This window comes from Gallus gallus, chromosome 13, assembly GCF_016699485.2.
Source record: "Gallus gallus isolate bGalGal1 chromosome 13, bGalGal1.mat.broiler.GRCg7b, whole genome shotgun sequence".
NCBI lineage: Eukaryota > Metazoa > Chordata > Aves > Galliformes > Phasianidae > Gallus > Gallus gallus.
The window spans coordinates 8,102,876-8,129,080 of record NC_052544.1 but is presented as its reverse complement, the minus strand read 5'-3'; the positions used below and the strand labels follow the sequence as shown (position 1 = coordinate 8,129,080).

Here is a 26,205-nt window from a genome sequence, read left to right as displayed (position 1 = left end):
CAGAACCAGGGACGTTTGGGTAGTGGGGCCCTCCTCATGCTGCTCCTCCCTGCTCGGCACAGCCCCTCCAGCCCAGGCATCACCGTGGGCCAAGGCATGGAGTGGGTCAGACGGGGGCCAGCAATGCACTTTATTATTTAGGACCTCAAAAGCTGCCTCAGCTTCCCCAGGACGTCAACTGCTCCCCACCCCCTGCCGAGCCCTGGGCTGAAGTTTGCACATGGGGCTGGGAGTGGTGGGTGAGGACCTTCCCCCTCCATTCTTGGCCTTTCACTGGGTGTTCAAGAGCTCTTGGCAAGGCCAGAGGCAGGATGATGTGCCGGGCTGCTTGCAGGGCTGCCCCAGCACTGGGTGTCCCCAGCCTGGCCTGAGGCTGGTGGAATCAGCAGGGAGATTTTGAGGAGCCCTTGGAGGTACTCCTTGCCCCAGTGCTGAGCCTGGTAATGCTTGGTAAGCAAGAGCAAGCTGCTTAGATGCCCGTAGATGACTTTGGGCGTTCATTATGCAGCCTCAGAAGATGCAAGTGCAGCCCACGGCGATGGTCTCCATGACCGTCTGGTACTTCTTGTGACACTTCTTCCTCCCGGAGGCCTTGTGCCCCACCTTGCCTGGCGCCTGGCAGAGCAGCCTGCGGACAGGCAGCCGGCTGTAGATGGGGATGCTGGCCATGGTGCGGTCCTCCTGCATGGTGAAGGGGTTGATGCAGCCAGTGCAGAGGCACCGGGCCTCGGGGATGTCTGCTGGGATCCGCGTGGCATCGTGGTTGATGCTGGAGGATAAGGAAAGCAGTGGGAGATTAGGGGGACGGTGAGAGTGGCAGGTGGGATGGGGACAGCGGGTTGGGGATGGGGCAGGGCAATACCACTGCGGGGCGACATGGGGAGCACTGCATCGTGGTTGCTTTGAGATGCTGGAGCTGTGGTCACCACTGCACCTGCCAACATGGGATGAGCGTGCATGGCCCTGCCGGAGCTCCCCAGCCCTGAGGACCCTGCCCCACACTTACCTGTAGGCCCAGGGGGACAGGCTCCTGCGGTTGGACCTCCAGAGCCGCAGGTTGACCTGGCACTTGGTGTCGCCTGGCTCGGAGCCATTCCTCAGCTGGTGCACCATGTCCTGGATGCTGCGCTCGTAGTCCTCCATTGGAGTGTAGGGGTCATCCGGGGCCCAGGCCAGGGCGGAAGCGGCCGTGGGGAGCCGTGAAGGGCCCCTTCTCCTCCCTTTGGCTGCTCTGCTTTCATCCTTGGCTTCTGGCACCAGAACCATGGCAAAGGTGAAGATGCAGAGGAGAAGCTGAAGAGAAAGGAGTGCAGTGTGTGGCTGCCCTGGGCTGCAGAGCTTGTGCAAAAGGACGCATCTCTGCTTAGAGGGTGGGCGCTTTGCTCAGTGTCCTGGCATTGAGGTGGCACTGTGCATGCTGGGTGGTGAGCACACGGTCACGGTGAGCCCCAGGAGACACCCGTGGCTGCAGAGCCCCTCGTCCAGAGAGCTGAGCCCAAAGGGCCCTGTGCCTGCCCTGAGCATCCCCAGGTGGCAGCATGCCCCAAGCAAGCGCACACACCCAGCTCAGGGCGTACCTGGGGCTCCTTGCGTTTACAAGGAGCCTTAGAGATGAGACATGCAAGAATGAGATCTTTATCCAAACCCTCCTCTCCCTCTGTGCTCTGAGGACAGAGAAAGAAAGGTGCCTTTTCCTCTCCTTCTCCCTCCGGCCTCGCAGGGCTGAGCTCCGTGTGCCGGCAGCCGGCATGCTGCCCAGCGCCGAACAAAGTTGCTTTCTGTAGCGCTGCTCTCCGTGTGGCTGCAGCCGGCCGAGGCAGCCCCACGCCCTGCCCGTGGTCCCGCCGTGACACCGTCCCGTGTGAGTGCGGGGTCCGGGCGGAGTGCTGCGCTCCTCCTGGGCTGCGCCGCTCTTCCCTCGGGCCACCGCGGGTTCGCTCCCTGCTTTGTCCCCTGCGTGCCACGCGCGGGGGCGGTGGGCCCAGCAGGGCCAGGATGAGCATCTCCAAAGCAAACAGAGCCAGGTAGCCACCCGCAAACGCGCGTGTACATCACGGCATTAAAGAAGGGAAGCGAACGGGCAGCCCCGCGCCGCGGCACGGTACCTACCAGGTTGGGAGCCCGCTCCATCGCGGCGGAGGGCCGGACGGCTGCCCGCAGTGCGGCTGGCACAGCCGTGCCCCACAGCTAAATAGGGAAAGCCCCAGCCCCGCCGCGCTTCCCCGGAGGTGTGTCCGGCGCGTCCCCGAGGTGCCAGCAGCTCAGGGCCGGGGCCAGCGTGGTCTGGGACTCGGCCACCGCCTCCTCCCGGGTGCTGGCTGCAGCAGCCCTGGCTGTCCCTGCTGGAGCGGGCGGCATGGAGAGGTTCGTGGGCAGAACCTGTCTCAGAGAAGGGTGTGGGGTTCTGCTGGCAGTGACGGCATGGTGCCGGCCTCGGTGCCGGCCCCCATGGCTGGGGGGACGCTGCTGGAGCAGGTGCTGGCAGGAGGACGGTGGTGCTGTGTCGGTGGCACAGTGTGCGGGTAGCCCGGAGCTTCTGTGGAGACGACTGAGGGTCCCCAGTGATGTGTGTGCCTCCAGCGGCTCCACTGTGCCCAGGAGCCCCCATGACTCACACCATCAGCGAGCCAATCTGTCCCCAGACCATTCCCTCCTGCTGTCCGCAGCCCCTGACGGCCGTGCCCCGAGCTGCAGGCTGGGGGTGTCCTGGGGATGCTGCTCCAGTGCTGTGCTGCATCCGGAGGCCGAGCCTGGGGGTGCTGCAATGAGGGAAACTGAGGCACGGGAGGTGCTGACCCCGGGGCTGGGGGCTGCGGGCGCCTGTGAAGGAGAGGCAGGGAGCGGGGGGGGGGGGGGGGGAAGGGATGCAGTCCCTGTCCCTGAAGCCAGGAGGGTGCTGTACCGCACGGTGGTGCTGTCCTCCACCCAACCGCAGCGCAGTGCCCTTCCTTCATCCCTCCTCCATCCCTCCCTCCGTCCCCTCCCAGTCCCCACCCGCTTCGTTCACTGCAGAGGTACCCTGCAGTGCTGTTCCCTGCCCCTTGGGGGGCACCTTTTAAACTCTGAGATCTGCTGCCCCAGGTCCGGGATGGCCGCTGGAGGAATGCCCCCTGCTTGCTCCACATCCCCCCATCCACAGGCTGGAAGGCCCTTGTGCTTCATAGGGCAGTGGGAAATTTCCACTTCCCTTTCCCAGTCCAGGAGTTGGGCCTCAACCCAGAAAGTGGGGTGAAAGTCGTCACCTCCTCCTACTGTGTCTCCCCTCCTTTTGGCCACCCAACCCGTCGCAGGAAACGCACTGACACCCCCAGGGCCATTCACCAGCACAGCGCTTCAGGGCTGTGGCATCTCCCTGTCAATGAGCAGTGTCACCTCTATCACCTGGCGGGGGCCTGGTGGCTCTGCAGCCACCTGCACCCACGTCACTGCAGTGCCTGGGACCCCACAGCCCAGGACCCGACCCTGGCTGTGCGCTCCCCAGGGCAGCGCAGGGCAGAACGCAGCCCCCGGCCGTGCCCAGAGGGTGCCGGGCTGCGCGGCCGCCTGCGTTGTGTCAGCGCTCGGCAATGCTGTTTACACATGAGAGAGGCTCAGAGGCATCCGCGCTGGGAGCCAATTACCCAGTTTTGATCTTTTTTGGTGAAAAGGAAACCAGGGCTTTTCAGACATGGCCAAATTTGATAAGCTGGGGGAGGCGGCTTTTCCCCACCAGCCTTGTGCCAGGGATGGGGCCGGGGTGCGTGGCTGGGAGGGTGACAGCACTGCATTGGGGTGGCTGCGGGCTGTGCCCGGCCCAGAGCAGGGTGTGCAGGGTCTGCCATGTGTCCCTGTGATGGAAGGAAGGGCTGGAAACTCTCCAGGGTTCCCCTCCATGCGGACGCCATAGGGGAGAGGGCTATGATTTGGGGTTTTGCTGTCTGTGCTTGTCCCTGCTGCCTCCCCGCTTTGTTCCTGCCTGCCCCACTGCTATGGGAACCGTGATGGAAGCTGGAGCCTGAAGAATGGGAGCCGGTGCCCAGACAGGGTGGATCTGATCTGCCAGCCAAAGGAGACCAGGGCGCGTATTTCGTAACCATCCATCATGAGATCCGCTGTCCTGCCCTCAGCCGAGCCAGAGCTCAGCCATCCCCAGCCATGGGGCTGCTCCCTGCGAAGCAAAGTTGTCACCCTCAGCCTGGCTGGGAGCCTGCCGCTGGGCAGTGCCACGCAGAGCACCTGTACGTGACCGCAGCTGCGGATGGAGCCAGCGGGGCCACGTCTGCAGCATCCTCCTATCTCCCATGAGCAACATTTTCCACTCATCAGATACGAGCGTGCCGCGAGGAGCCGGCCTGGCCAGAGCCTGCCCTGCATGGGAGGAGAGCTGGGGTTGGCGGTGCTGGTGTTGGGCCCCCACGTCCCCCTGCCCTGCAGGTAGCACCCGCCCGCAGCACGGCGCTCACATCCATATTTGCACAAACGCTGCGCTGGTTTGTGAGCGGCTCCGGAGCCACGCAGAGCAGAAGGGCTTATTTTAAGCTCTCTGGAAAAAAAAAAAAAAAAAAAACGTTGGGTGGTGGGAATTAAAACTCTCCGTTCTCAAAAAAGGGAAGAACAAAAAGATCTGAGTTCTGCCCGCTCCTTCGGTTGCATAAACACAAAGACGCATCTGGAAGGGGCAGCCGGGACATCGCCGCTCTGTGCGGGGTTGGTGCCCTTCGCAGGCACCCATCAGCGGGATGGCACCCTGCTGGCAGCCCTGACCACGCAGTGCCCACAGCCCCCCTGTGTGCTGCACAGCACAGCCCGGGCATGGTGTCGGGACACAGCTCTGTGTGTGTTCGGCCCTGGGGGACCCCGCAGCTCCCGACGGCACATCCCGGCTCAGAGGCGGCTGCCAGCAGCGCCGGGCGGGCGGGAGGGAGCGCACATCCTGCACAGCCCCAGCAGCATCCGTCAGCGTTTACAGCACGTCGCCCGTTACACGATCCAGACGTGCAGGTTCCTCCCGTCCCGCTCCTCTCCTGCCTTTTGTTTTCTTTTACTTTCTGCTCTTGGAGACGGAGCACCTGATGGAAAAAGACTGTGTGCTCTGGTTCCTAGAAGCACGCTGCTTCCTTCCGCTCCCCGCTGCCTCTCGGCTGCCCTGGGCTGGGGGGGACAGCGGGGCCACGGCAGGGACAGACTCTCACCCCAGCAAAGCCTTCTGGGCGCTGTGTCAGGCAGCAGAGGTCACCGTGGAGTGGACAGAGCAGCTCTGAGGGAAGGAGATGGCAAAGCACCGCAGTCCCCACTGCCCCTGCGAGGATGTGGGGAGCACCCAAGGCCATGTTTCCAGGGCAGCGATGCCCTTATTTTTAGGGCTTTGGTGGCTTTAGCCTGCAGGCAGGCGTCCAAGATCCCGGTTTCCCAGGGAGCGACGCAGGACTGAGGTAAATGGAAAGTTGAGCAGTGACACTGACGTCTGCCCCAGCTCTGCATCTCCTCCCCGCAGAGCCGGAGATGGGGCCATGCACGTGCAGGGACCCGCAGCCCCGGGAGCTGTCACCACTGGGAAGCCAGCAGGGCGGTCCTGCCCTGCTCCTGTCCCGCGCTCCCAGCTGGGATGCGCTGAGCTCCAGCTGCTGCTGAAGGTCACCTCCAGAGCTGCTCCAGCCTGGGCTCACCCGCTGCCCATGTCCCTCCTGTGTCACCGGCACTGCAGCGCTGGGCGAAGCCCCCGCAACCCCCCTGCAGTGTCAGCGAGCAGATGAGGAGGCCGTAAATTCAGCTTTTGGTCCTGAGCAGGGCTGGCTGGAGAGGGAATTCTGCCATCACTCCTCTGTCTCTTGGGAGGGCCGGAGCCGGCTCAGCCCCGGGGGCTGCTCTTGTAGGGCCCTGCAGCAGGACTGGGGCTGCTGGGAGCACGCGGACCTTCGTGCACAGCTGAGGGCAGGGAGTGGGGAAAAGTGGCTTTGCTGGGGGTACAGAAACAGAACCTGCTGCAGAGAGGATTCACTGGGCAGCATCCTACTGAAGGAGTAACGAAAACAAACCCGCGCCGTGGAATCCTGCTTTGCCCTAAATGTTTTTCTTATGGAGTTGTAATAAGACAAGAGTTGTAAAGATAGTAACCTCCTAAACATTACCTTATTAAGGCTTCTTAGAAACCACAGGGCATGACCCCGCTGGGTCATGGAACAAGAAAGCAGCATCCAGAGAACAAACAGAGGCTAACGTTACATTTTTCACTTCATTTAGGAAACCTGGTTTCTAATTATAGGCGTTGTTTAATGGCAGCATTTATCCACGCTTCACTCAAAGCCAGCCCACCGACAGCAGGGGCTGAACAGGGGACAGCAGCGGGGTGCTGTGTTCCCAGTGTGAGCGGTGCTCAGCATGGCCCGGCCAGACCGGTACCAATACCCACTGCTGACAGAGTGGGGCTGAGTCCGGTACCAGACAGGGTGCCCTGCACAAGGGCAGGTGCTGAGCATCACCGGGATCAGCACGGCTGAATGCTCCCCAGCCCCCAGCACACACTGACCCTGCTCCTCCTGCTCAGCCTCCCAGGGACCTGCCCAAGCCCTGTCTTGCAGGCGACAGGGGGACACCGAATGCTGACATGATGTGCAAAGCCTGGCACCAGGGCACAGCCACCTCGGTCCTGGCTCTGGGGCTGCCTGCAGCCCACAGGTGATGGGGATGGGCGTCCTCTCTGCAGACCCTGCCTGCAGACTGGGCCCCCGGAGGCCGGCAACGTGCGCCCTTTGCCAGGAACCACCTGGGAATGGATGCTGAGCCACAGCATCATCGGGGCTGGGGCCACGCAGGGCACTGCTGCCAAGAGCAGAGGTGGCTGGGGCTGGTGGTGGGCCCACGCTGAGCCCCGCGGAGCGGCCGTGGGCTCTGGCTGCTATAAGCACAACTCAGGCTCTCATGGCCACGGCCGGCCCTGTGCGTGCAGGCAGCCCCGCGGATGCCGGAACGCCGTTTTCCCAGGCCAGATGGAGCTCTTCAAAGTGATGGGAACCACAAGCCGAGCCAGGGAGCATCTCCGCTTCCTTCCCCCAGTGGGACAGCCGCCAGTATCATCCCGCTGCCGCCTGCTGCCACCCTGCTGCCAGCCCCCAGACCCGCACAGCAGCACGGACAGGGGCTGTGGGGATCCAGCAGCTCCGGGCTGCTCTCTCTGAGGCGTCCCCGTCGTTCCCAGGCACAGGGCTGGCTGCTCCCACCTCCTCCCCCCGTGCCCCGCACCCCTCCTTCCCGCGCTCCGCTCTCCCCCTCTCTCCTGCTCTCCCTCTCGGACTTAATGACTTCCACATGGGCCTCTGGCATCCTGAGCCAAGCCTCCCAGCATTGTCTGAAATCTCCAAATTTAGAAGAAATATGAAAATTGTCAAGCAGCCCTTCCTTAGGGGGTAAAACCAACACTCAGCTGAGCAGCGGCGGGTCAGGGCGCGGGGCCACGTGACGGCACCCCAGCCAATGGGTCCCCGCGGCGCCCCTGACAGATGCGCCCGCCGGAGCCTGGCCTCCTTCTCCAGCTCATATAAGGTAAAAAGAAAAAGGTTTTCCAGCTTCTGAGCCGCATGGAAGGAGTTTTCGCCCAGCACTCCCATGCCAGCTGCTTAAAAAACCCCAGCAGGCAGCGTGGGGCCGCAGTGGCGGTTATAATGGGACAGGAGGAGGTGGCGGTTGCGTGCCCACACCCCGTGGTGATGTGGGAAAGGGCAGCAGGTAGGTGCCCGCGGGACGTGTGGGGCGGGCTTGGCATGGGGCGGAGGGCAGCAGCAGGGGATGGCGTGGGGTGCCCTGGCACGGTGCAGTATGGAGCGGAGGAGCCCCAGATGTGCCCCGGTGATGCTGCAGAGGGGTGCGCGTGGGGCGAGTGGCACGTGGGGCAACCGTGTGGAGGCAGGAGTGGTGCTGTGGGATGAGGGGAGGGATTGCTCTGCATGCACCCGGGGTAGGAACAACGGCAAGGCAGTAACAAGCCTGGGTAGGGCCGGCTCGGAGAAGAACAAGGCTGCTCGCTGGGCACTGCTGCTGGGCAGGAGGATGCCAGCCAAGGGGAAGCAGGCTGAGGTCACGGCATAGGAGCCATGCCTGGGCCCCCAGCCTGGCCCTGGGGCTGCAGTGGGCATGGTGGCAGCGGCTGGGGCACTTCAGTGTCTCTGGGACACCACAGTGCCACAGTCCCAGGTTGTCTCTGTTCCGCTGTGTGCCCCTGGAGAGCAGCAGTGGGGTCATGGTGGGCAGCGAGAAGAGGCTCAGCTGCGCTGTGGCCCCAGTGATGTGCTCGTTTTGCCCTCTGTGTGCTGGTGAAGGTCAGCCCGGTGCACATCGCTCTCCAGGCTGTGCGCATGCAACGCTCGCGTTACTATTGGTTCCGTACATACCAAAACTTCACATAGAAAGCACTGAAGCACTCATCAGGTGCTCCAACAGGCCATGCCGGTGTTTCACTTTCAGACATGTCTCCTCCAGGAACCTGACCCATCACATTCCCCCCGCGCAGCTCTTTCCCTGCAGCACCAATGGGGAAACTGAGGCACAGAGAGGGGTGGGCACTCGGTGAGGACCCCAGCCCTGTGGCTGCCAGCCCTGCAGCACCCGGCCTGGGAGCACGGGGCACTCGGTGCCTTTGTGCTGTCCCCATCACGGTGCCCATGTCCCCAGATACGGGACTCAGTGCTGTTCCTGCCTGGCCCCGGGCCCCAGCCCGCAGCACCGTGCTGATGGAAGAGGAGCTCATTTCCAGTACACACACACACACATAAGCCTCTGCCACAGATTTCCCAAGCAGTTATCAGCAGGAATTTGGGGAAGGCTGTGTCTAGACAGGCTGCAGCTCTGGGTGACTCCTGGATGGAGTGGCATTTCCCTCCACGCTTGTCAAGAGGCAGTCTGGAGATGATTAAGGGCTATTTTTTCCTTTTTTTTTTTTTTTTTTTTTCATTTTTTCTTGGTCTCCCTTTCTATTCTAACAGAGGATCAGCCTTGTGCCTGATCAGGATTTTCCTGCTCACCCCCAGCAAAGCCTCTACCCATCCCAACCCCCATGGGGGCTGAGCAGGATGGGTGGGTGAGTGGGTGCCTTTGGGCAGCACGTCGCCCCTGTGATGCTGAGTGGGAACCAGGGCTGTAATGCTCTGTAAGGCCCATGGCAGGAGAGGGGCTGACAGCCGCGGGCATCCGCCTAGGCTGGGCACCCTGCAGTCACGGTGGGGTGCTGTGGGGTGCAGCTGCAGAGCTGAAACCGATGCGGGGGAGAAGCAGCACAAGCTGCTCATGTCTGTGGGAGCGCGCCGGAGTCGGATAGCAAACGATGAGGCAAGAGGCTGGAAATCTGAGCTCTGGAGCCGTTTCACCATCCTTTGACCTTGGCCAGCTACACACACACACTCACACGGAGGAGGGAAGCAGAGCAGACCTGGTGCTGGGGGGAGGCTCTGCTGGGAACCAGAGCACACCGCAGCCAGTGGTGCCGGGTAGTGCTGCTCCCTCGCTCCGAGCCCTTTCTCCTACCCGGCACCCCCCGTACGGCACTGGGGCTGTGCTGGCTGCCTGCTCTGGGGTGTCCCCACAGCTCCCTGGGCACTCTGACTCAGAGAGAACACAGCACGTGCCAGGCTGGCATGACACTGCCATGGAGACCAAGGGGAGAAGCCAAGGGCTGACCCTGTGCCAGGGATATGGTACTGGGGGTACCCGTGGTTCCCATCTCGCAGCACAGTGACCCCAGCCCAGGCCCTGGGATGGGACAGGGACTTCTCCCAGCAGCAGCAGCAGCCAAATCTTGGCTGCATACTCACCCCTGGAGTCAGCAGCACACAGACCTGTAGGCCAGCGCAGGGCAGGGAGAGACAAAGTGCAATGCAGAGTTGGCCCCATGGGGCAGAGCAGTGCAGTGGGACCCATCCCATGCTCCAACACTATGGCTGAGGATGCTGAAGCAGGCATCTTCCCACTGCTGGGCACAGATGAGGGATGGAGCCGCTCAGTGCTGGCTGGAGGAGTTGGGGATTGTCGTGCTTTGATGGGGATGGGCACTTCTGGAGTGCTGCAGAGCCCTGGATCAGTTCAGTGCCCACTGTGTGCGGGCATGAGCTGCACAGGGCATCACCATGAAAGCGGTCTATTGAGACGCTTTCCCTGTGGCTGCAGGACAGTGGGATGTCCCAGCAGTGCCTGAGGCTCCCTGTGGGGCAGCGGGGGCTGTGGGTGCCGGCAGTGAGCTGTGTGCACCCACTCTGTAGGGAATGAGCGTGCCTGCCCCCACTCTGCGGGGATGTTCCCCACTGTGGGGTCTGGGAGGTGCAGGGAGGTGGGTGAGCGGCATCCCTCAGATGAGGGGCTGCAGCCCATGGGAGTTGGATGTGGGGGCTGCGACCCGCTGTGCCTCATGCAGGTGCTCTGTGCTGGACACCCGGCTGTGGTGGTGCTCTCTGCAGGAGCAGCTCACTGCCAGCTGCTACCTGGGGAGAAATCTTCCCTCCAGCCGGGACTCCTCGCCTGGGTTCCATCCCCACACATTTTGCCTTCCTTTCCCTTTCACCCACAGCTGAGCTCACGGATCCGCTCCGCTCACTGGGCCTGCTGGGAAGGTGCTGTTCCTGCTGCTCCTCTGCTGCAGCCAACAGTGTGCGGGCAGCTCATGCCTACATTTGTCAGCATGGCTCTGCCCTCTGCAGCCCCACCGGGCTGTGAATGGGAACACCAAAGGAGGGATTCCCACAATGAGAGGGAGCACCCAGATTGCTGTATCAGTGGCTGTGGACTCAACTGTCCCGCTGAGGACAGGCTCAGCCATGTTTTCATGCTCCTGCTTTTCTGTGTGACAGCCACAGTTTCAACACAGTGCTGTACACCTGGGGCCTGTGCAGGGCTCTGCCTTCTGTTGTGGCTGTGGCACGTGTCCCATAGGGTGTGCATGGGGCAGCCCAGCTCTGAGAGCTTGGCAGGAAGATGGTAACCTGAGAGGCAGCGTGAGCTCAGTGTTGTGCCGGAGCATCCTCTGGGCCTTGTCTCCTTGCAGGGATCTGGCATATTTGGGGTATTTTCTTTCAGAGTTCGGCGTCTCATACCAACTGGGCTCAGTGGGATTGGGAGAGCCGAGCTGGGGCCATGCTGGGGAGGTGATGTTCAGACGGGGCTGCTCTGTGCAGGATGTGCTGCACACATGCACAGCGTTCCCCCGCTCCTTTGCTGGAGCAGAAATGATAAAGCCCCGATAAGCTCCGTGAGCTCCAGGCCATGCCTCTGTGGACAGAAACCTGCAGCTTGGCTGGTGGTGTCTTACAGTGCCCCGGGACTGAGAGCCTCATGGCCAGGAGGGGCGAGGAGCAGAGCTGGGGGCAGCAGGGAACACTGTGGATGCTGCAGCAGCCCCGCTTCTGCCAGAGCTGTGTGGGAGAGGTCTCAGTGGGGAGCTTTGCTCTGGGCTCCTTTCCCCCCGGAGGGCTGGGGGCCGCTGACGTGATGGACCCCCCGCAGGGACTTTACCCCTGCACCACTTCCTCTGGACCGGGAATGTGCCATGTAAACAGCACAGCAGGGCCGGCCCGGGCTGCTCCCACGCTCCTGCTGCCCCGGGTGTCAGGCAGGCTCACCGTGCCCCATCCCCAGTGTGCCGTCCTGCTGGGATGGGGAGGCTGGGGGAGATGGGGCTGAGTCCTGCCATGCGTGGGGAGCGAGATAAGGACAGGGGCTATGGGGGCTGGCTGGGAGGCAGCAGGAAGAAGCGAGGCCGTGGGAAAGGCGATGGATGGAAGCTGCAGAGGAGGTCAGGCTGCTGCGCAGTTCTGCTGTTCCTTGGCCATGTGTCTGCACAGATCCCGTCACCCATTCAGACCTGCTGAGCTCCGGTGGTGCTGTGCAGCATTTCTCCCCCTGCACAGCCAGCAGCACCTGTCCACCTGCATGGACACAGCAGGGCCAGCCATGCTGCAGTGGGGACAAGAAGGCATTTTCCCACTGGCAGAAGCTGCCATGCCAGGAGCACAGGGACTATCCTGCCACCCACTGTCACCAACAGGGAGGTGCCACTGGGGTTGGCGGCCTGGAAGTAGCACTCGCAGACATTGCTCACCTGTCTGCTGTCTCCATGGCGTCACCACCCCGAGCCCTGATGGGGATGCAGAGACACCAGATGAGGCCATTTGGTTCCAGGAGGGGGCTGCGTGCCCTGGGAGCACAAACCAGGTGCATCCCTCCCCTCCGCACCCATCCCCTGCTCCAAGACTCAGAAGCAGCCCCACCCCCCCCCAGACCTGCTCCTTTGTTCTTGGCATCATAATTTATCCCAGCAAAACCCACAGAGAAAGAGCAGCATCCCCCTGGGCCCCCTTGGCTCGCCCCCAGCATGGGAGATGTGGGCTGCACGGGCTCCAAATCTGCCTTTTTGACCATAAAAGGGCAGAAATTCTGCAGCCCCGGCGGGAGGATGGGAAAGGAAAGGCAGAGCTATTTATAGCCGAGCATCAGGACCGCAGCCTGAACTCGGGGTTAATCAGCCTGTGACCAGATTAGGATCTCCCTTGGCCCCATCATTTTCTCATAAACCTTTGATTTAATACTACACAGGCAAGGGAAGGTGGGAGGAGGCCATAGGGGCTGGCGGGATGGAGGTGCCGGTTGGGCCGGTGCTCTGCACAGCCCTAGGGAAGGAGCTGCCTGGGCCAGCGGGTCTTGCCTGCAGAGCCATAGAAGGCGGCACCCATTGGCTGGGGCTGCTCTCATAGCTCAGTGGCTTCAGTTCCCACAGAGCTGAGCGAGCAAGAGCTGACCCCTTTACAGTCCCAGCCTCTGCTATCAGAGACGGCACTGTGAAAGGACCTCGCATGGTGCCCACGGGCAGCGCTCACCTCTCCGGCTGCCACACGGTGGGGGCTCATCCCGCTGGAGGTGGCACCGGGGTCACAGCTGGACCCCCAGGAGGGTGGCTCGGCTGGGGGGCACCGGGGCCAGATGGGGGCACGAGGCTTGATGCCGTCCGAGCTCCTGTCCTCCACTAGCGTGGGACAGTCCTGCTGAGGTCTGAGGTTTCCACCAGCACAAGGCCCAGGCTGAAGCAATACTTGGGACGGGGCCCTCCCCGCCGGAGAAAAAGGCCGGGGAATTTCAAGGAGGAAACAAATCCCAACTGTTATTAAAAAAGGACATTTCCTGCAGGAGCGGCCACTGCAGAGAGGGGAAAGGGCGCAGTGTTGTAACCGCGGGGAGGGCTCTGACGCAGCCCAGCATTGCCGGCTCGCCCAGCCGGGGACGCGGCTCCGCGGAGCAGAGGCGGAGGTGAGCGCGGGTCGGAGCGCGGGGCAGCGCCAGCGGGGCCGGTGGGATGGGGGGGCACAGGGAGCAGCCTGCCTGGCCCTGCACGGGGCGCACGGTGGCGGCCGGCGGCTCCCCTTCCCCTGCAGCCACGCGGCACATCCGTGCCCACGCGAGCGAGGGATGAGCAAACTGGGGCTGATGGAATTCATAAGTGCGTGGTCGCTGCAGCAGGGAGCGGCGTGCGAGCGTGGCCGGGGGCTGTGGGAAGGCTGAGGGATACCGCTCTGAGTGTTCCCACGGCACGGCCGGGGGCAGCAGCGATGCCTGCGGGCTGACCCTCCTCATACGCTGTCATCCTGGGAGGGTCGAGCGCTGGGCTCCGGCAATGTGTGTCGGAGGGGCAGAGCCCCCTGCCTGGCCGCACTTTGGTGGCTGCGCTGCCCCCGGGCACTGCGCTCAGCAGTTCTCGCAGGCAGCAGTGTGAGTGTGGGGCGCGGGGGGTGGCAGCCATATGCACACCGGGGTGAGCCCTGCTTCCATGCGAAACTGGGAAACGAGAGCAGAAAGAAGGGGACGGGGCAGGCCTCGCCACGCTGGGCTTTTTGCCCCTCTTGAGAACGTGGAGACCACAACAGAGATGGGGGCACCTCCTTCTCCATGACCCCCTCCGGGCAGAGTGAGCTCCCAGAAGATGTTTTGCTTCCCAGCCCGGTGGGATGGATGCACAGCCTGGTGCATTCCTCGGCCTTCCATGGCATTCCTTCCCCCACCAACAACTCCCTGGGGACAGCAGCTGAGGTCCCCGGCCCCACACTGCAGGCAGGGAGGAGTCTCCATTCCAGCCTTTCCCACTGAACTGGCCAGGGCCTGTCGGGGTGGTGGCAGTGGGGGATGGGGCCGTCCCCAGGCCTCCCACGCAGGGTTGGGGCAAGGCACCTCTGCTGGTTCTCTGGGGCTGGGGACAGTGCATGGAGCAGGGTGTACTGGGCTGAAGCTGAACAGAGGCTCCGTGCCCAAACGTCAGCTGCCTGCTGTACCCGGCTTTGGCAGGGAGTTCACCGGCGCTGCTGCAAGGGGGACAGCTGGCTGTGCCGGAGAAGATCCCCATCTGAGAAAGGAGGTTCTGAATGCTGTGCTCATTGCAAAGCTTTGTGTGTGCACTGAGCTGCCGGTGTGGCTTGGGGACCCTGTCATGCTGGCGGGGCACAGTCAGGGCTGGGCGATGTCTGGCTCATGGGGAAGGGAGCCCGAGGCTGGGTGGTGATGGGCAGTGGGAGGAGAGCTGGGGGGTGGGCGTGCTGGGCCAGGCAGGAGATGGGCTGTGCTTTGCCCTACAAGGGATGCATGGCACTCTCCATGTGTCTGATCGCCCCCTGCTTCACATCAGACCTGAATCCCCAGTTGTGGTGCTGCACCAGGAAACTGCCTGCAGTGCATTGGGGTGCCGGGCAACCGAGGGGCTACCTGCAGAGACCCCAAAGCTCACTGCCCCACACAGCTCCACACTGACTGCCGCCCTCTGTCTTTTACAGCCTTGGCCATGGGAGTACCCAGGGACACAGCCATCACTGGAGATGCTGGAGGTGAACAGAGACTGTACATCCCCGGACAGCGAGAGAAGGGCAGAGCTGGTGTGCCAGCATACTGCCTGCACTGGTTGCCCTTTGGGCGCTGGCAGCAGCATGCACAAACCCAGCAGCCCCCTGAACAGGGCTGGCTCCCTGGGCAGTGCTGAGCCTGGGGTAGCTTCCTGCTGAAAGCAGTCTGGTCCCTTCCCAAGGAGCTGCTCACAAGGAATGCATGGGGCTGGGAGGCTGAGCTCTGCCATGGGGCAGCGGGCCGTCAGGAGGGGCCTGTGAGCAGTGCTGCCCCATGGCACTGAGCCCTGTGGCTGTTCCCACACTTGGCCAGTGCTCAGGGCTGGCCTGGCCTGAGCTGGGAGCAGGGACAGCCAGCACTGGCAGAGGCGGCTCCCAGACATCCCTCCCGGGTGACTCACGCCGTGATCTGTGCATGGAGTTTGGGGCACTGTGAGCCTCTTCCCTTTCTTTTCTCCCAATAAATCGGGGCTGCGGAGCTGGGGGGTGGCAGGTGGGGGAGCGTGGAGCGAGCAGAGGCTGTGGGTGCCCATTTCCCAGCTGGGTGCGCTCAGGGGGGGCCATGCCGGATGCAGGGAGTCGTGCTGGAGCTGCACCATCTGCTTCTTGTCAGGCTGCTGGGAGCACCGCGGCTCCAGGGCCGGCAGTGGGACATGGCTGTGATGGATGGTGTGTTTATCATGCTCTAGCGCTACTCAGGATGTTAGTGCTCGCCTGCAAGAGATGTTTCTGTGCTCGGCTGCTCCCTCCATCCTCTCCTCCTCCTTCTCTCCCCAGACCCTCTCCTTTGAGCCCACACGGGGGGGTGGGGGTGTCCGTCCCACAGCCTCCAGCCCTGCCTGTGGCTGAGCTCCCAGGACCAGCACTGAAGCCTTCCCACAGAGGAGCTGCAGGCTCCTCTGGTGAGGACAGGAATGGAGACAGGGACAGGGCTCCGCAGGGCTTGCACATGCTCCTCATCCCCCGGGGGACATAAAGGAACAGAGTGCAGGGAGAATGTACTGTGTGAGACCTGCATCCCACATCACCTCGGGGGCGTCCTGGCCCCATACTGTACAGCCACCCCAGCAGTCACATCCATGTGGTTTGAGACTACAGGCAGTGACTCCCCAGTGCTGGGCCAGGTTCCGGGTCCTACAGCCCCACAGACACACAGTTGGGATGCGGCAGTGGGCGGTGTGCAGCCCTTCTCCAAGCACAGAGGTTTATCTGTGCGATGCTGCAGCCAGCCCAGCCCCATCCCCCCCACCAGCCCCCAGCCTCATCTATCCTGCAGCCGCGATGCCTGGCAGAACAGCCACACACAGCCATGCGTGGCACAGCACGCATCGAGAGCAGCTGGGGGCTCCTCCATGTCTCCCAGCCCAAGGTGCAGTGCTGCATCTCTGGTCAATTGGGAGTCTGAGATGAAGCACTGTAGCTCGGGAAGGGAGGAACTGTGCCCTGGGACCCCGCCACCCCCCGGACTGCCGCCTGCTGGGAGCACTGATGCCAGCGGAACATGGGAACTGCGCAGTGAGACGGGAGCACAGCTTGTGACTGGATGTGGGGGTCTGCCCTGCAGCCCACCCCCCCCCCCCCCCCGCTGTCTCTGGGGCTGGGTCCCCAACTGAGGGAGAAGGGGCTCTCCCAGCCGTGTTTTTGGACACTGCCTCTGATGGAGAAGCACAGAGAACGGAGCCTGCAGACACGCAGCGTGTCCCCCTGAAGATCCCATAGGGGCTGCTGACCCCCAGCCATGGGGCAGGGCTCACCCCTCTGCTCTGTATCCTGCGAGGGAAGGGCAGAGGAGGAGAGGTTTGCTTTGAGGCAGAGGAACACCCCTACGCCCGGTCAGGACTCCCAGAGCTCCCAGCTCTGTGGGGGGGGGGGGAGGGCACGAATGCTGCGTGGGGACAGCTGGGTCACACACAGAGCGGCCAGAGGAGCAGCTGTGCAGGGCGGGGGCCGCTGGGAGCCGCGGTCGCCGTGCTCTCAGGGTCCAGTTTTCCCAGGAATCCCTTAGGCGCTACGTTGGGGATTCCTGGAAATACTGTTCTTGGGGCCACGGCTCTGCACCTGGAGACAGCCCGACCCCGAGCGGAGCCGCAGCCCCGCGGGAGCCAGGGACGAGGTACGGGGCCGCGGCCGCGAGTGGGACCCCCCGGGCGGTCCCGATGCGGGGCGGTGGAAGGACCGGCCCAGGAAACGCCCCCTCCCGCGGTGCCGGGGCAGACGGCCGACCCCTCGGTCACAGCCCCCTGCGGGCGGACGCCGCCCAGTGCCTTTCACGCCGCTACAGCCCTTCGGTGCCCTCCACGAAGGACGGGGCTGCACGCGCGTCACCGAGCCGCCCCTGTACCAATAAAGCTCTCGACTCCAAGGAACCGTCGGAGCCGTTTCTCTGGGGCGGGGAGCAGCGCAGGACGCTGCGGGCCGATGCCGGAACCGCCCGGCCGTGCAGCAAAGCCCGCGGTGCGCCGCGCTCTGCTCCGCTCCGCTCCGCGCAGGGCGGACTGCACCGTGCGGGAGGGAGAGGGGCCGGGAGCAGCGGGGCCGGCAGGTGGCGGTGCTGCCCCGGAGCACGCAGTGCGTTTCGAGTGCAGCTGGCGGAGGAGGGGTTAAATGATGCCATGCGGTTTCTCTCTCACACACACACAAATTAAAAAAATACTGCACTTAGCGCAGGAAATGCCAACTCCGCTTTGTTGGGGTTTTTTTTTTCCCTTTGCTTTTTAATTGTTTCCTTCTTTCTTTTTCGGCTTTTTTTTTTTTTTTTTCCTTTTCTCCAGCCAGGATTTTTACTGGAGAGAGATTCTGTTCGGACCACATGGACAACCCCTGGCCAAAAAGAGCCGCTGAAGGGCAGAATTCCCGACCTGCCCCCACCTGCCGCACAACTGCTCCCCTATGGGGCTCCGCTCCCCACACTGCTGCACACCCACCTGCAGCACAGCCCGGGGCCGCGCGGTGGCTGGGGGCAAACCTCAGGCGGGGGGCACTTGGTGCTCAGTGACCCCAAATGCTGGACATGGGTTGCCAGCAGCTGTGGAGCACTGAGCAGTTTCTCCTGATAGGAAAACTGAGGCACGGACCCCTGCCTCACCCCAGCATCCCATTGTGATGTGGGACAGGGAGGAGACATTTGGGGATGGCGCATTTTTGGAGGGTTTGTCCTTTCCTTTGCGGAGCGGCAGGACTTGCAGAGCAGATGCAGGGCTGGGCCTGGCCCCTCCTGCCAGCACTGCACATCTCAGCCAGCACACTCCAACAGCGGGCGGCTCTCTGGGACTATTCCTGGGTCACAGGTGTCACCAAAATGAGAATTCCCACCTTCCTCCCCACCCATCATCATCGGTGCTCAGATACACAAAGCTCCCAGGCGGGGACCTGCTGCCCCATGCCAGCACAGTCCTCTCAGAGACACCAAGAGGATCCCAAGGCTTCCACGGGTGGGCAGGACGGTGCTCCGTGTTGATAACCACGAGGGCAATCACACCTGCCCTCTGCCAAACACGGCCCTGACGTTAGTCACCGGCGTTGCTCCGTGCCTCAGTTTCCCCTCTGGACAGTGCTGGCACTGAGTCACACCTGCAGCAGGGACGCAAGGGCTGGGCTGGGTGCAGTGGCAGCAGGCTGGCACAATGGCTTCTCCCTGCTGCTCGCAGGATGAACCCGCCTGCAGAGAGCAGCAGTGCCCCCAGGAACCTCCCAGCAGCCCTGGGAGGCAAGCCACACTCCCTTTTTTGGGCAGCTTTCTTATCCCTCTTCCCCCCCCTCCCCAAGATTCCTACAAAGTCACTGACTTCGCAGCGCTCTGCAGTGTTAAATCATCCCGTGCTGCGGGGAAAACGCTCTTACTTTCCCCCCTCCCATCTCCCCAGAGCCACGTGTGCCGCACCACAACCCCACTCCTCAAAACACTCCTGGGGGTCACTGCCCACACTGGGGCACAGCCCCGCTGCCACCCCTTGGCGAGACCGAGGCCGGCAGGTTGACGGCCCAGCTGTGCCCCCCAGCCCCCCCCCAGGGCGGCCGTGCTCCCTCCACACCGTCAGGCATCCCAGCGCTTCCCCAGCAGGCAGCGGCAATCAGCTTAAAGCTAATCCCTGCCCAGCGCTGGCCTCTGGGCGCAGGGCCCGGGGGGGGCCGGCAGGTCCCAGGCAGCACCCGCTGTGCTTTCATCCACCGCCAGGCACTGAGGGGAAGCGGGGGGATCCGGTGAAGCTGCTCCAGCACCAGCCCTGGGTGCCCCCGTGCTCCTTGGCAGCACCGTGCTCTGCCCTGCGGGGCTTCGAGCATCGGCTCGTGTCCACCAAGGAGCCCTTTGCCGGGAAGGTCTCGCAGGATAAGGGCTTTTCGCACAGCAGATTTGCAGAGATCAGTGCGGCTCGGGGGAGGAGGGGTGCATGCGGACGCACACGCACGCGTGTGCCTACGGGAGCAGGCGGGCGGCCGAGCCCATCTGCACCCTGGGAGCCTCCGAGCGCGCAGCAGGAGCAGAGGGGTGAACCATACCGGGGGACGCTGCAGGGCCCACCCCGCCCCGCTCCCAGCCCAGGCTCGCCGCCGCCGCCCGCCCGGCCCCGCTGAGTCAGCGCCCACGCAGCACCGCCGCACCTCCCGGCCTGCCCGCTGCCGCGCGGCCGGGACAGGGAGCTGCTGGCTCAGCAGGACGGGGCCGGGCTCACCCCGCCGCGGTCGGGAGCCCAGCAGGCACAGCGCGGCCATCCCGACCCACCCCAGTGGGACAGGGAGAAGGGACCTCGCTGGTGCCCGTGGGTACCCGCGGAGCAGAGCTGCTGGCGCGGGAAGGCCGTGCCCAGCCCTGCCCCGCAGTGGGAGGCACGGCCGGGCACGTTCAGCCCGACACGACGCCCGAAAGCCCCTCGTCAGCAGCTCCCTGCTGACCCCGCCCCGGCCAACAGGCCCGGCAGCTCCCAACCTGCTCAGCAGGCCCCGCCGCGCTCCCGGCCTGGGAAAGCAGCACACGCCCCGGCAGGGGAGAGGCGGCCACCGGCAGGCTGCAGGTTCCCACCGCCCTCCCTGCGCTGCCAGGCCCGGGGGGTTGGGGCTGGCTTTGATCCTCCCTGTGCAGCCCTGCCCCAGCACAGCCCGTCGTGGCTCCAGCCCAGCTGCAGCGCGGCCTCGAGGGCCTCACAGCTGTTGCGAGCCATCAGTGATCCAAGCACACCTGCGTGGCACAGCGCTGCTCCCACCCCCCACACGCACACCCCCACCCCGGCCTTTGGAATCAGCTCAGGCATCGCCACAGAGCTGGCAGGGAGGGCCGAGTGTGGGGCCTGGCACGTGCGGCCCAGGCAGAGCTCCAGCCAGGCCCCCCCGCTGCCCTTGTTTGCATGGTGACGAGGGAGAAACTAAACACAAGCAGGGCGGGCAGCTGCTGGGACACGGCCAGGCTGCTCGGGCATCCCCTTACTGCTGGGGCACCTCTGGGGGTGCCGCGGTGACAATGTGCCCCCGAGGGAGGTGACAGCCACAGTTGTCCCCTGGCCCACACCTACAGCTGGCACAGCACTGCGTACACAGGGCTGCCGTGAGGCGCTTCCTGCAGGGCCTGGCAGACAGAATTAGTACAGGGATACACAGAGCACGTTCTCCCCTTTGTGCCACAACCCCATGCAAATAGAGAGGTGTTGGGTGAGGGAAGGGACTGCCTGCAGCCTGTGCCTGTTTCTTGCAGTGAGCCAGTCAGCCTTGCACAGCTGAGAGCCAGCCCAGCCCTTCCCAGCTTCACACAGCACAGACCTGGAGCCAGGACCAGCAGTGGGGCTACAGCAGGCCCCGCTCTCACCCCTGGCCCTGCAGCTCCCAGCAGGGCCGTCGGGCTCAGGAGGAACACAGCAGCCCCATTCCTGCCCTCAATTAACAAGCGACCTACTTAGAAATCTGGGCTAAGTGGGATGAAGGGAGCTGGAGCTGGCTGCCGGGGGCACGGCCCAGAGCACGAGCGTCAGTTTGGTACAGGAAACTCATTCCCATTCTGAGTACTCTAAGAAATCCCCTAGAAGTTTTTAGAGCTGGGGAAGAGAAACCCATTCTGGGAACGATCTGCTGGGCGTTTCTGCTCTCGCAAAGCAGCAGCACAGGGAAGAATTTGGTTTATCTCACATGTTAAGACAAGGACAAGTGCTAGGCTGAAGAGCAACCCGTGCTCACAGCCGGCCAGCAGAGCTCAGCCCCTCTGTTCGTGCTGCAGGGGTGAACCTATAGCTTCTCACAGTGCTTACAAATACGCTGTTCCTGCAGGGCTGGCTTTGGGCCATGCCCTGCCTGCCCCATCATGCTCCCACATGGGAGAGGCCCCACTGGAAGAAGTCAGCATCTCCTCTGCTCACCCCCCAGCCCAGCCCTGCTCTGTTCCCGCAGCCCCAGGAGCCATCCTCCCTCCCAGGAACAGAAGGGAGCCGGGCAATACATGGGAAGGGGCTGCAGGGCTGGGGGCTCCCAGCTCCTCTTGTAAGAGGCCCTGCTGAAAGCTAGCGCCTGCCTGGGGCCACCCATTCCCCTGGGGCAGAATAGCCAGAACAGGCATTCACCTGATGAAATCCTGCCAACAGCAGGAGCTGTGAGTGGTTCAGCTCCACAGCAGCTTGGAGAGGTGGGCGCTGGTCCTCCCCCACAAAAGCACTCATCCAACAGGACACAGGAGTCGGACATGCATAGCTGCAGCAGGCACTGCCTCCATGCCCTGGGCTCCTTCCTGCACAAAACCAAACACCAGTGCCCGGCCCAGGGACAGTGCAGCCATGGCAGCTCACACCTTTCAGCCACAGCACTGCTCCCACCTCTCTCCCAGCAGCACCTCCATCTCCAGCTACCAGGCAGCGCCAGAGGGAATGCTGGGACTACCCTGCTCCTTCTGATGCAAGCTGAGGCAACGTGCAGCTTACTCTGCTCAGTTCCTTCTGAAAGGAAAGCTGCACTGTTTCCCTGCCCTGTGCTGCAGGGACCCCGGAAAGGAGGAGGCTGCTTTGAGTGGGCAGCCGGACTGAGCTGCATTAGGTAGCAGCGAGAAAATGGTCTTTTAAAGACTTCATTCTGAAGCTGCGTGCGAAGCATCACACATGTGGCCGCGCAGCAGGCACAGAGCACACAGCCCCCAGCCCTGCCCACGTCCCATGCGATCTGCGGCTGCTGTGAGCTCCTGCAATGGGGCTGGTACTATGCCTGCTGCACCAAGCCTGGCTGCTCCCAGCAGCAGGAGGAGCACACAGGTTAGCCCAATGCTTCGGAGCTGGCTCCCGAGCAGACACACAGGTCTTCTGATCAGGGCAACACCCTGAAGACGCCAACTGTCAGCTGCAAGACAGCTGACGTGGCACCGGTTCAGCCTTCAACTCTGAGCAGAGGCTGAGATGCGGACTTCAGCCCTGTTTCCCGATCACTGCAGCAAGAATGAAGGCAGCCATGATCCGTAGGGCAGGCCGCCCTGCCCTCTTAGACAGGGGATTTGGGTGCAAACATTTCTTTCCTGGAAAGTGCTCCCTGGAGCTCAGATTCCTTCCCATCCCACAAAACCCCTCTTGCAACACAGATCTCAAGCACCTCGCATTCCCCCAAGGACCACGCTCATCACCATTAACAAGCACCAGCAGCTGGCAAGCTATTTAGAGGAGCAAGACTGCTCCTAGCCATTAACCACATACACAGTGGCTTCCTCACCTCGCTGCCCTGCCAGCCCCCTGCTCAGCTCCCTGCAGCACAATGCGTGCTATCTCCTGCTGTGTGCTCCACAGAAACCAGCGCCTTGTGCTTGGGAGGAACTAAGCTCATTTGTGCCCCACTTGCTCTTTGCATTTCGCTTTCTTCCTGCAGGTTGCAGCGGGCAGGGAAGCTGCTGCAGATGGGGCATCTGATACGCACCACAGCCCTAAGGGATGGGTGGGGGCAGGCGGCTGCCAAGCCCTGAGCCTCTCACCAGGAAAGGCTGAGTACAGCACGGCTCGGATCCTGCGAGCTGTTTGCATGTCGGGAAGCAAAAAACAAGCCACTTCCAATCAACATCACGTTGCCAAGCCTGAGCTCTGCCCTCTGGGAACCGGCTGCCAGGCTCCGGCAGAGCTGCCATTCGTGGCACTGACGCAAGCCCCAGCCTGCGGGGAGCCACCCTGCTACCAGGTACCAGGAAGGTCAGGGGACGCAATAGAGAGAGCTGTCACTAAGGAGAAAGGTCGTTTCACAGGGTGACTTACAGCCATAAGCAGTTTATAGGATTCGTTAACAGCTTCAGGCGAGCCAGTCAGGAACTTGCTACAACCGCGTCAGGCACCCTTAGCACAACAGCACCTTCCCACGCCTGGGGTGAAACGCAAGCAGGGAAGGCCTTACTGGCGGCCCTAGGCTGGCCATTGTAGCATGAGCCCACCTAAGGAAAGCAATCAATTAATACATCCTGTGCAGGCTGAGAAGAATGGTCCCAGCTGGTGTGCTCTGCTTTCCTCCGCAGAAGAAAAGGGTCTCGGGGAGGAAGGAGAGTGCTTCCAGGATGTGAGTCAGTGAGAATTCCTGGCCGTGCCTACTCTCCTAACAACCCTGCAACAGGAGTTTCCTGAGCTTCCACTTGCACAATGCGAGTACCAGCCCTGAGGGCACATGAATATACCCTCATTGTGCAAATAGTTGTGAAGCCGTTAGCAGGGCTCGCCCCACCAGGTGATCCCAGCTCAGACACACCCGCTGCAAACAAGCCTGGCAGCACCAGCTGCCGCCATACAGAAAGAACCAGCTCAGCACAAGGCAGAGCAGTGCTCATCTATTTGCTGCCCGAGTGACTTTCTATTAGCTCAGAGGACCCACACCAGTCACTACTTGAGCTCTATGCTGCTTTCCCCACTGCCAGCCCTGTACCTGCATGGAGGGCTCGCTGCTCTGTGCTCAGCCCAGGCACAGCCCTAGCTATGTCAAGATCCGGCAAGTGCACTGCATCTACCATTGCAGAGGTCAGCTGGCTTGGTCCAGCTGCAGGCAATTACAGAGCCCCAAACTGGTCCTGAGGTCAGAGCGCTGCACTTGTGGGCAGCAGGATCTGCAAAGCATCACTCCTTGCAGTTGCATAACGATGAGCTCCGGGATCTTTAGGATCACCCATCTACACTACTGAAAAGCAGTTACCAGTTGGTGTACAACCACCACCAGAAGGCCATAGAGCAGTGAGAGCCAGTTAGGCAGCAGAGTAGGCTTTGCAGAAACCAACCTCGCACCCTACAGCTTCTCAGCACAGCGGATTGCCCACCTCATGCTAACAGGTCCCACCGTACTTCCCTTTGGTATTGGTATCTGCCAAAGCCACACAGCAGTGACTCATTTATGGCACGAGGAAGGGACAGGCAAGCTTTGTTCCTTGTGCCCTTGGCCTGGTAGACCACGAGGCCCCACAGCGCACTGCTGAGTCACGCAGGACCGCTGCCCCACCTCGGCAGGGACACTGAATTGTGTGTAATGAAGCATATGCTCTGTACTTACAGGAACATAAAAAGATAAGGCCCTTATTTATCATAAAACATGGACTTTGGCAGCAACAAGGGAAGCTCAAAGTCAGTCTATGCTGCCTGATAACGCGCAATCCTTGAAGGTCTTCTGATCTCAGGTTGTTTCCATTCAAAAAAAGGCCCAAGTCTGCAGAGCTGCTCAAAGCTCACTATCGTTTCATGGCTGGGAGCAGTGGCTCTGAACACAACTCATGCACACTGCAGCTCTGACAGTACTTCTGCATGCTACTGCTAGTGCTTCTCTGCTATCTCCCAAGCTCAGAACGAGAAGTAAAGCCAGCTGCTTATGAAGTCAGATTAGTCTTAAAAGGATTCACACCTTTATTATCGAGCTCTGCAAAGCAGCTGAGCTCAGGGCAGACCCTTTAGGAACAAGTACTCCTTTTGGCCACGGCCTTCCGTTAACGTACGACCTTTCCTTTGTGGCTGAGGAAAAACAGCCCCAGCCTGCAAAGCTCCATTAGAACACCCCCATACCCTGGCACGACAGTCGGTCATTCTCTATTCTTCGTACGCAGGCCTTGCACAACCCCCTCCCCCCGCCCCCTTCCTGTTTAGCCCTAGATAATAAGGATTACATTAAAGAGCAATTTCCACATTAGAACACAGCATGAATGCAGTTGTTCCACTCAGGCCCAATTAGGAGGGTGGGCACTTCCTCTGCGTCGTCCCTTGCCTCATGTTTCCAGAGGCATTAGTGCTCAGGGCAGACAGCTCTTCCTCCCAGCCCACTTTTCCCTTTTGTCTGGAGCCTGCAGCTCTCATAAACTTGCATTATGACATCAAGTTGATATGAAATCATTATGATTTCACTGTGACTAAGTAAGGAGCAGATGGGCTGACGAAGCCGGCCAAGCAACAAATCTTCTAAATTGAAGAATGCTGTCAGGAGAAATTAAAGCCTCATGTAAAAAACCAGCCTAGGATCACAGAAAGAATCCCGGTTGGAAGGGACCGCAGGAAGGTCTCTACTCCAACCTCCTGCCCAAAGTAGCAGCAGCTGCCTTAGGCACCTTCAGCTCTGCTGCATCCCTGCGAGGAAAAGCACAGCACACAAAGCACACAGAGCCACATGTGGGCTGCGGGGAGCTGTAAGCAGCACACCTGAAGCAGCCTGCTGGGAACAGCACAACAATGCAGTGGCAGAACAAATCAACGCGTAAGCTTGAGAAACAAAGAACAACCCAAACTCTGCAAGGGAATTTCAATGGAAACCGCAAAAGGTTAAAAATCTAGGATCACACACACACACAAACACAGGTTTAGCAAAGCTAGCAAAAACATCCATAGCATTTGAAGACTGACACAGTATCACACATGCCCATGTGTGAGAAGCCAGGGTTTGATTTCATCACTCTCACCAACACCCAACGCTACACAGAACAACAGGCAATGCCGGACACTGCTCAGCAGCAAGGGTGGTGTTACTGCTACATGAGACCCGAAGCACTCCGAGTGCCTTTTACAGGGGAGAAAAGAAATAGGCTCTTAATTGCTTGCAACAAGGAATGGTTTAAATGGGTTAAACAACTATGAATCAGCACGCCACGCAAACACTCCATCCTCCCACTTAAGCAAGCCTTTTAAATGTGGCCTTAAAATGCCTCAGTTGCTATAAAGGAGTTAATAAATTGCTTTAAAATGCTGTACGTAGCTTAGGAAGATGGTTGAGAACCTGCTGGTCACAGACTAGTTTTGTTCTCCAAATTCCAGCACCTTCCAGGGAGCATGAGGCTGTAGCTCTTGTACTTTGTAGCCACGGTTGTAAGTAAGTACTTGTGGAGGGCCCGAGTTTGCTTGCAGATATTTCACTTTGCATCAGGATAGCAGATAAGAGTAAACCTCTCAACACAAAACCTTTGCAAAGCTGCAACCAGAAA

General features: G+C 61.6%; 1 protein-coding gene, 1 long non-coding RNA gene and 2 other non-coding genes across 5 annotated transcripts; 3 read left to right on the top strand and 1 right to left on the bottom strand.

The window, feature by feature from the left end:
* Positions 1-22: 22 nt before the first annotated feature.
* Positions 23-2,540, bottom strand: IL25 (interleukin 25). Of its 2 annotated transcripts, XM_040647135.2 has the most exons (4): positions 2,110-2,540; positions 1,007-1,293; positions 863-934; positions 23-769 (listed from the first exon to the last, which is right to left on the bottom strand). In XM_040647135.2, exons 1-4 carry the CDS (start codon positions 2,128-2,130, stop codon positions 511-513), a joined length of 639 nt encoding a protein of 212 aa, XP_040503069.1. In that variant the 5' UTR covers positions 2,131-2,540; the 3' UTR covers positions 23-510. The 2 variants fall into 2 exon arrangements, with proteins under 2 accessions (XP_040503069.1, XP_040503070.1); XM_040647136.2 differs by lacking the exon at positions 863-934.
* Positions 2,541-7,539: 4,999 nt separating this feature from the next.
* Positions 7,540-17,511, top strand: LOC112533410. Its single transcript, XR_003077640.3, has 3 exons — positions 7,540-7,701; positions 13,138-13,257; positions 14,769-17,511. It is a non-coding gene; the product is annotated as an uncharacterized LOC112533410 (long non-coding RNA).
* MIR143 (microRNA mir-143) lies at positions 16,190-16,269 on the top strand. The gene has a single exon (NR_161954.1). It is a non-coding gene; the product is annotated as a microRNA mir-143 (primary transcript).
* MIR145 (microRNA mir-145) lies at positions 16,802-16,886 on the top strand. Its single transcript, NR_161946.1, has one exon. It is a non-coding gene; the product is annotated as a microRNA mir-145 (primary transcript).
* Positions 17,512-26,205: the final 8,694 nt, after the last annotated feature.

What these genes read in the sequence shown, in the direction of transcription:
- IL25 (XM_040647135.2), bottom strand. Translation starts at nt 2,130, where the DNA reads ATGGAGCGGGCTCCCAACCTG. An exon ending in CTGTCCCCCTGGGCCTACAG is followed by an intron (nt 935 to 1,006) that starts GTAAGTGTGGGG and finishes CCATGTTGGCAG; the next exon opens with GTGCAGTGGTGACCACAGCT. An exon ending in CCCCATGTCGCCCCGCAGTG is followed by an intron (nt 770 to 862) that starts GTATTGCCCTGC and finishes CTTATCCTCCAG; the next exon opens with CATCAACCACGATGCCACGC.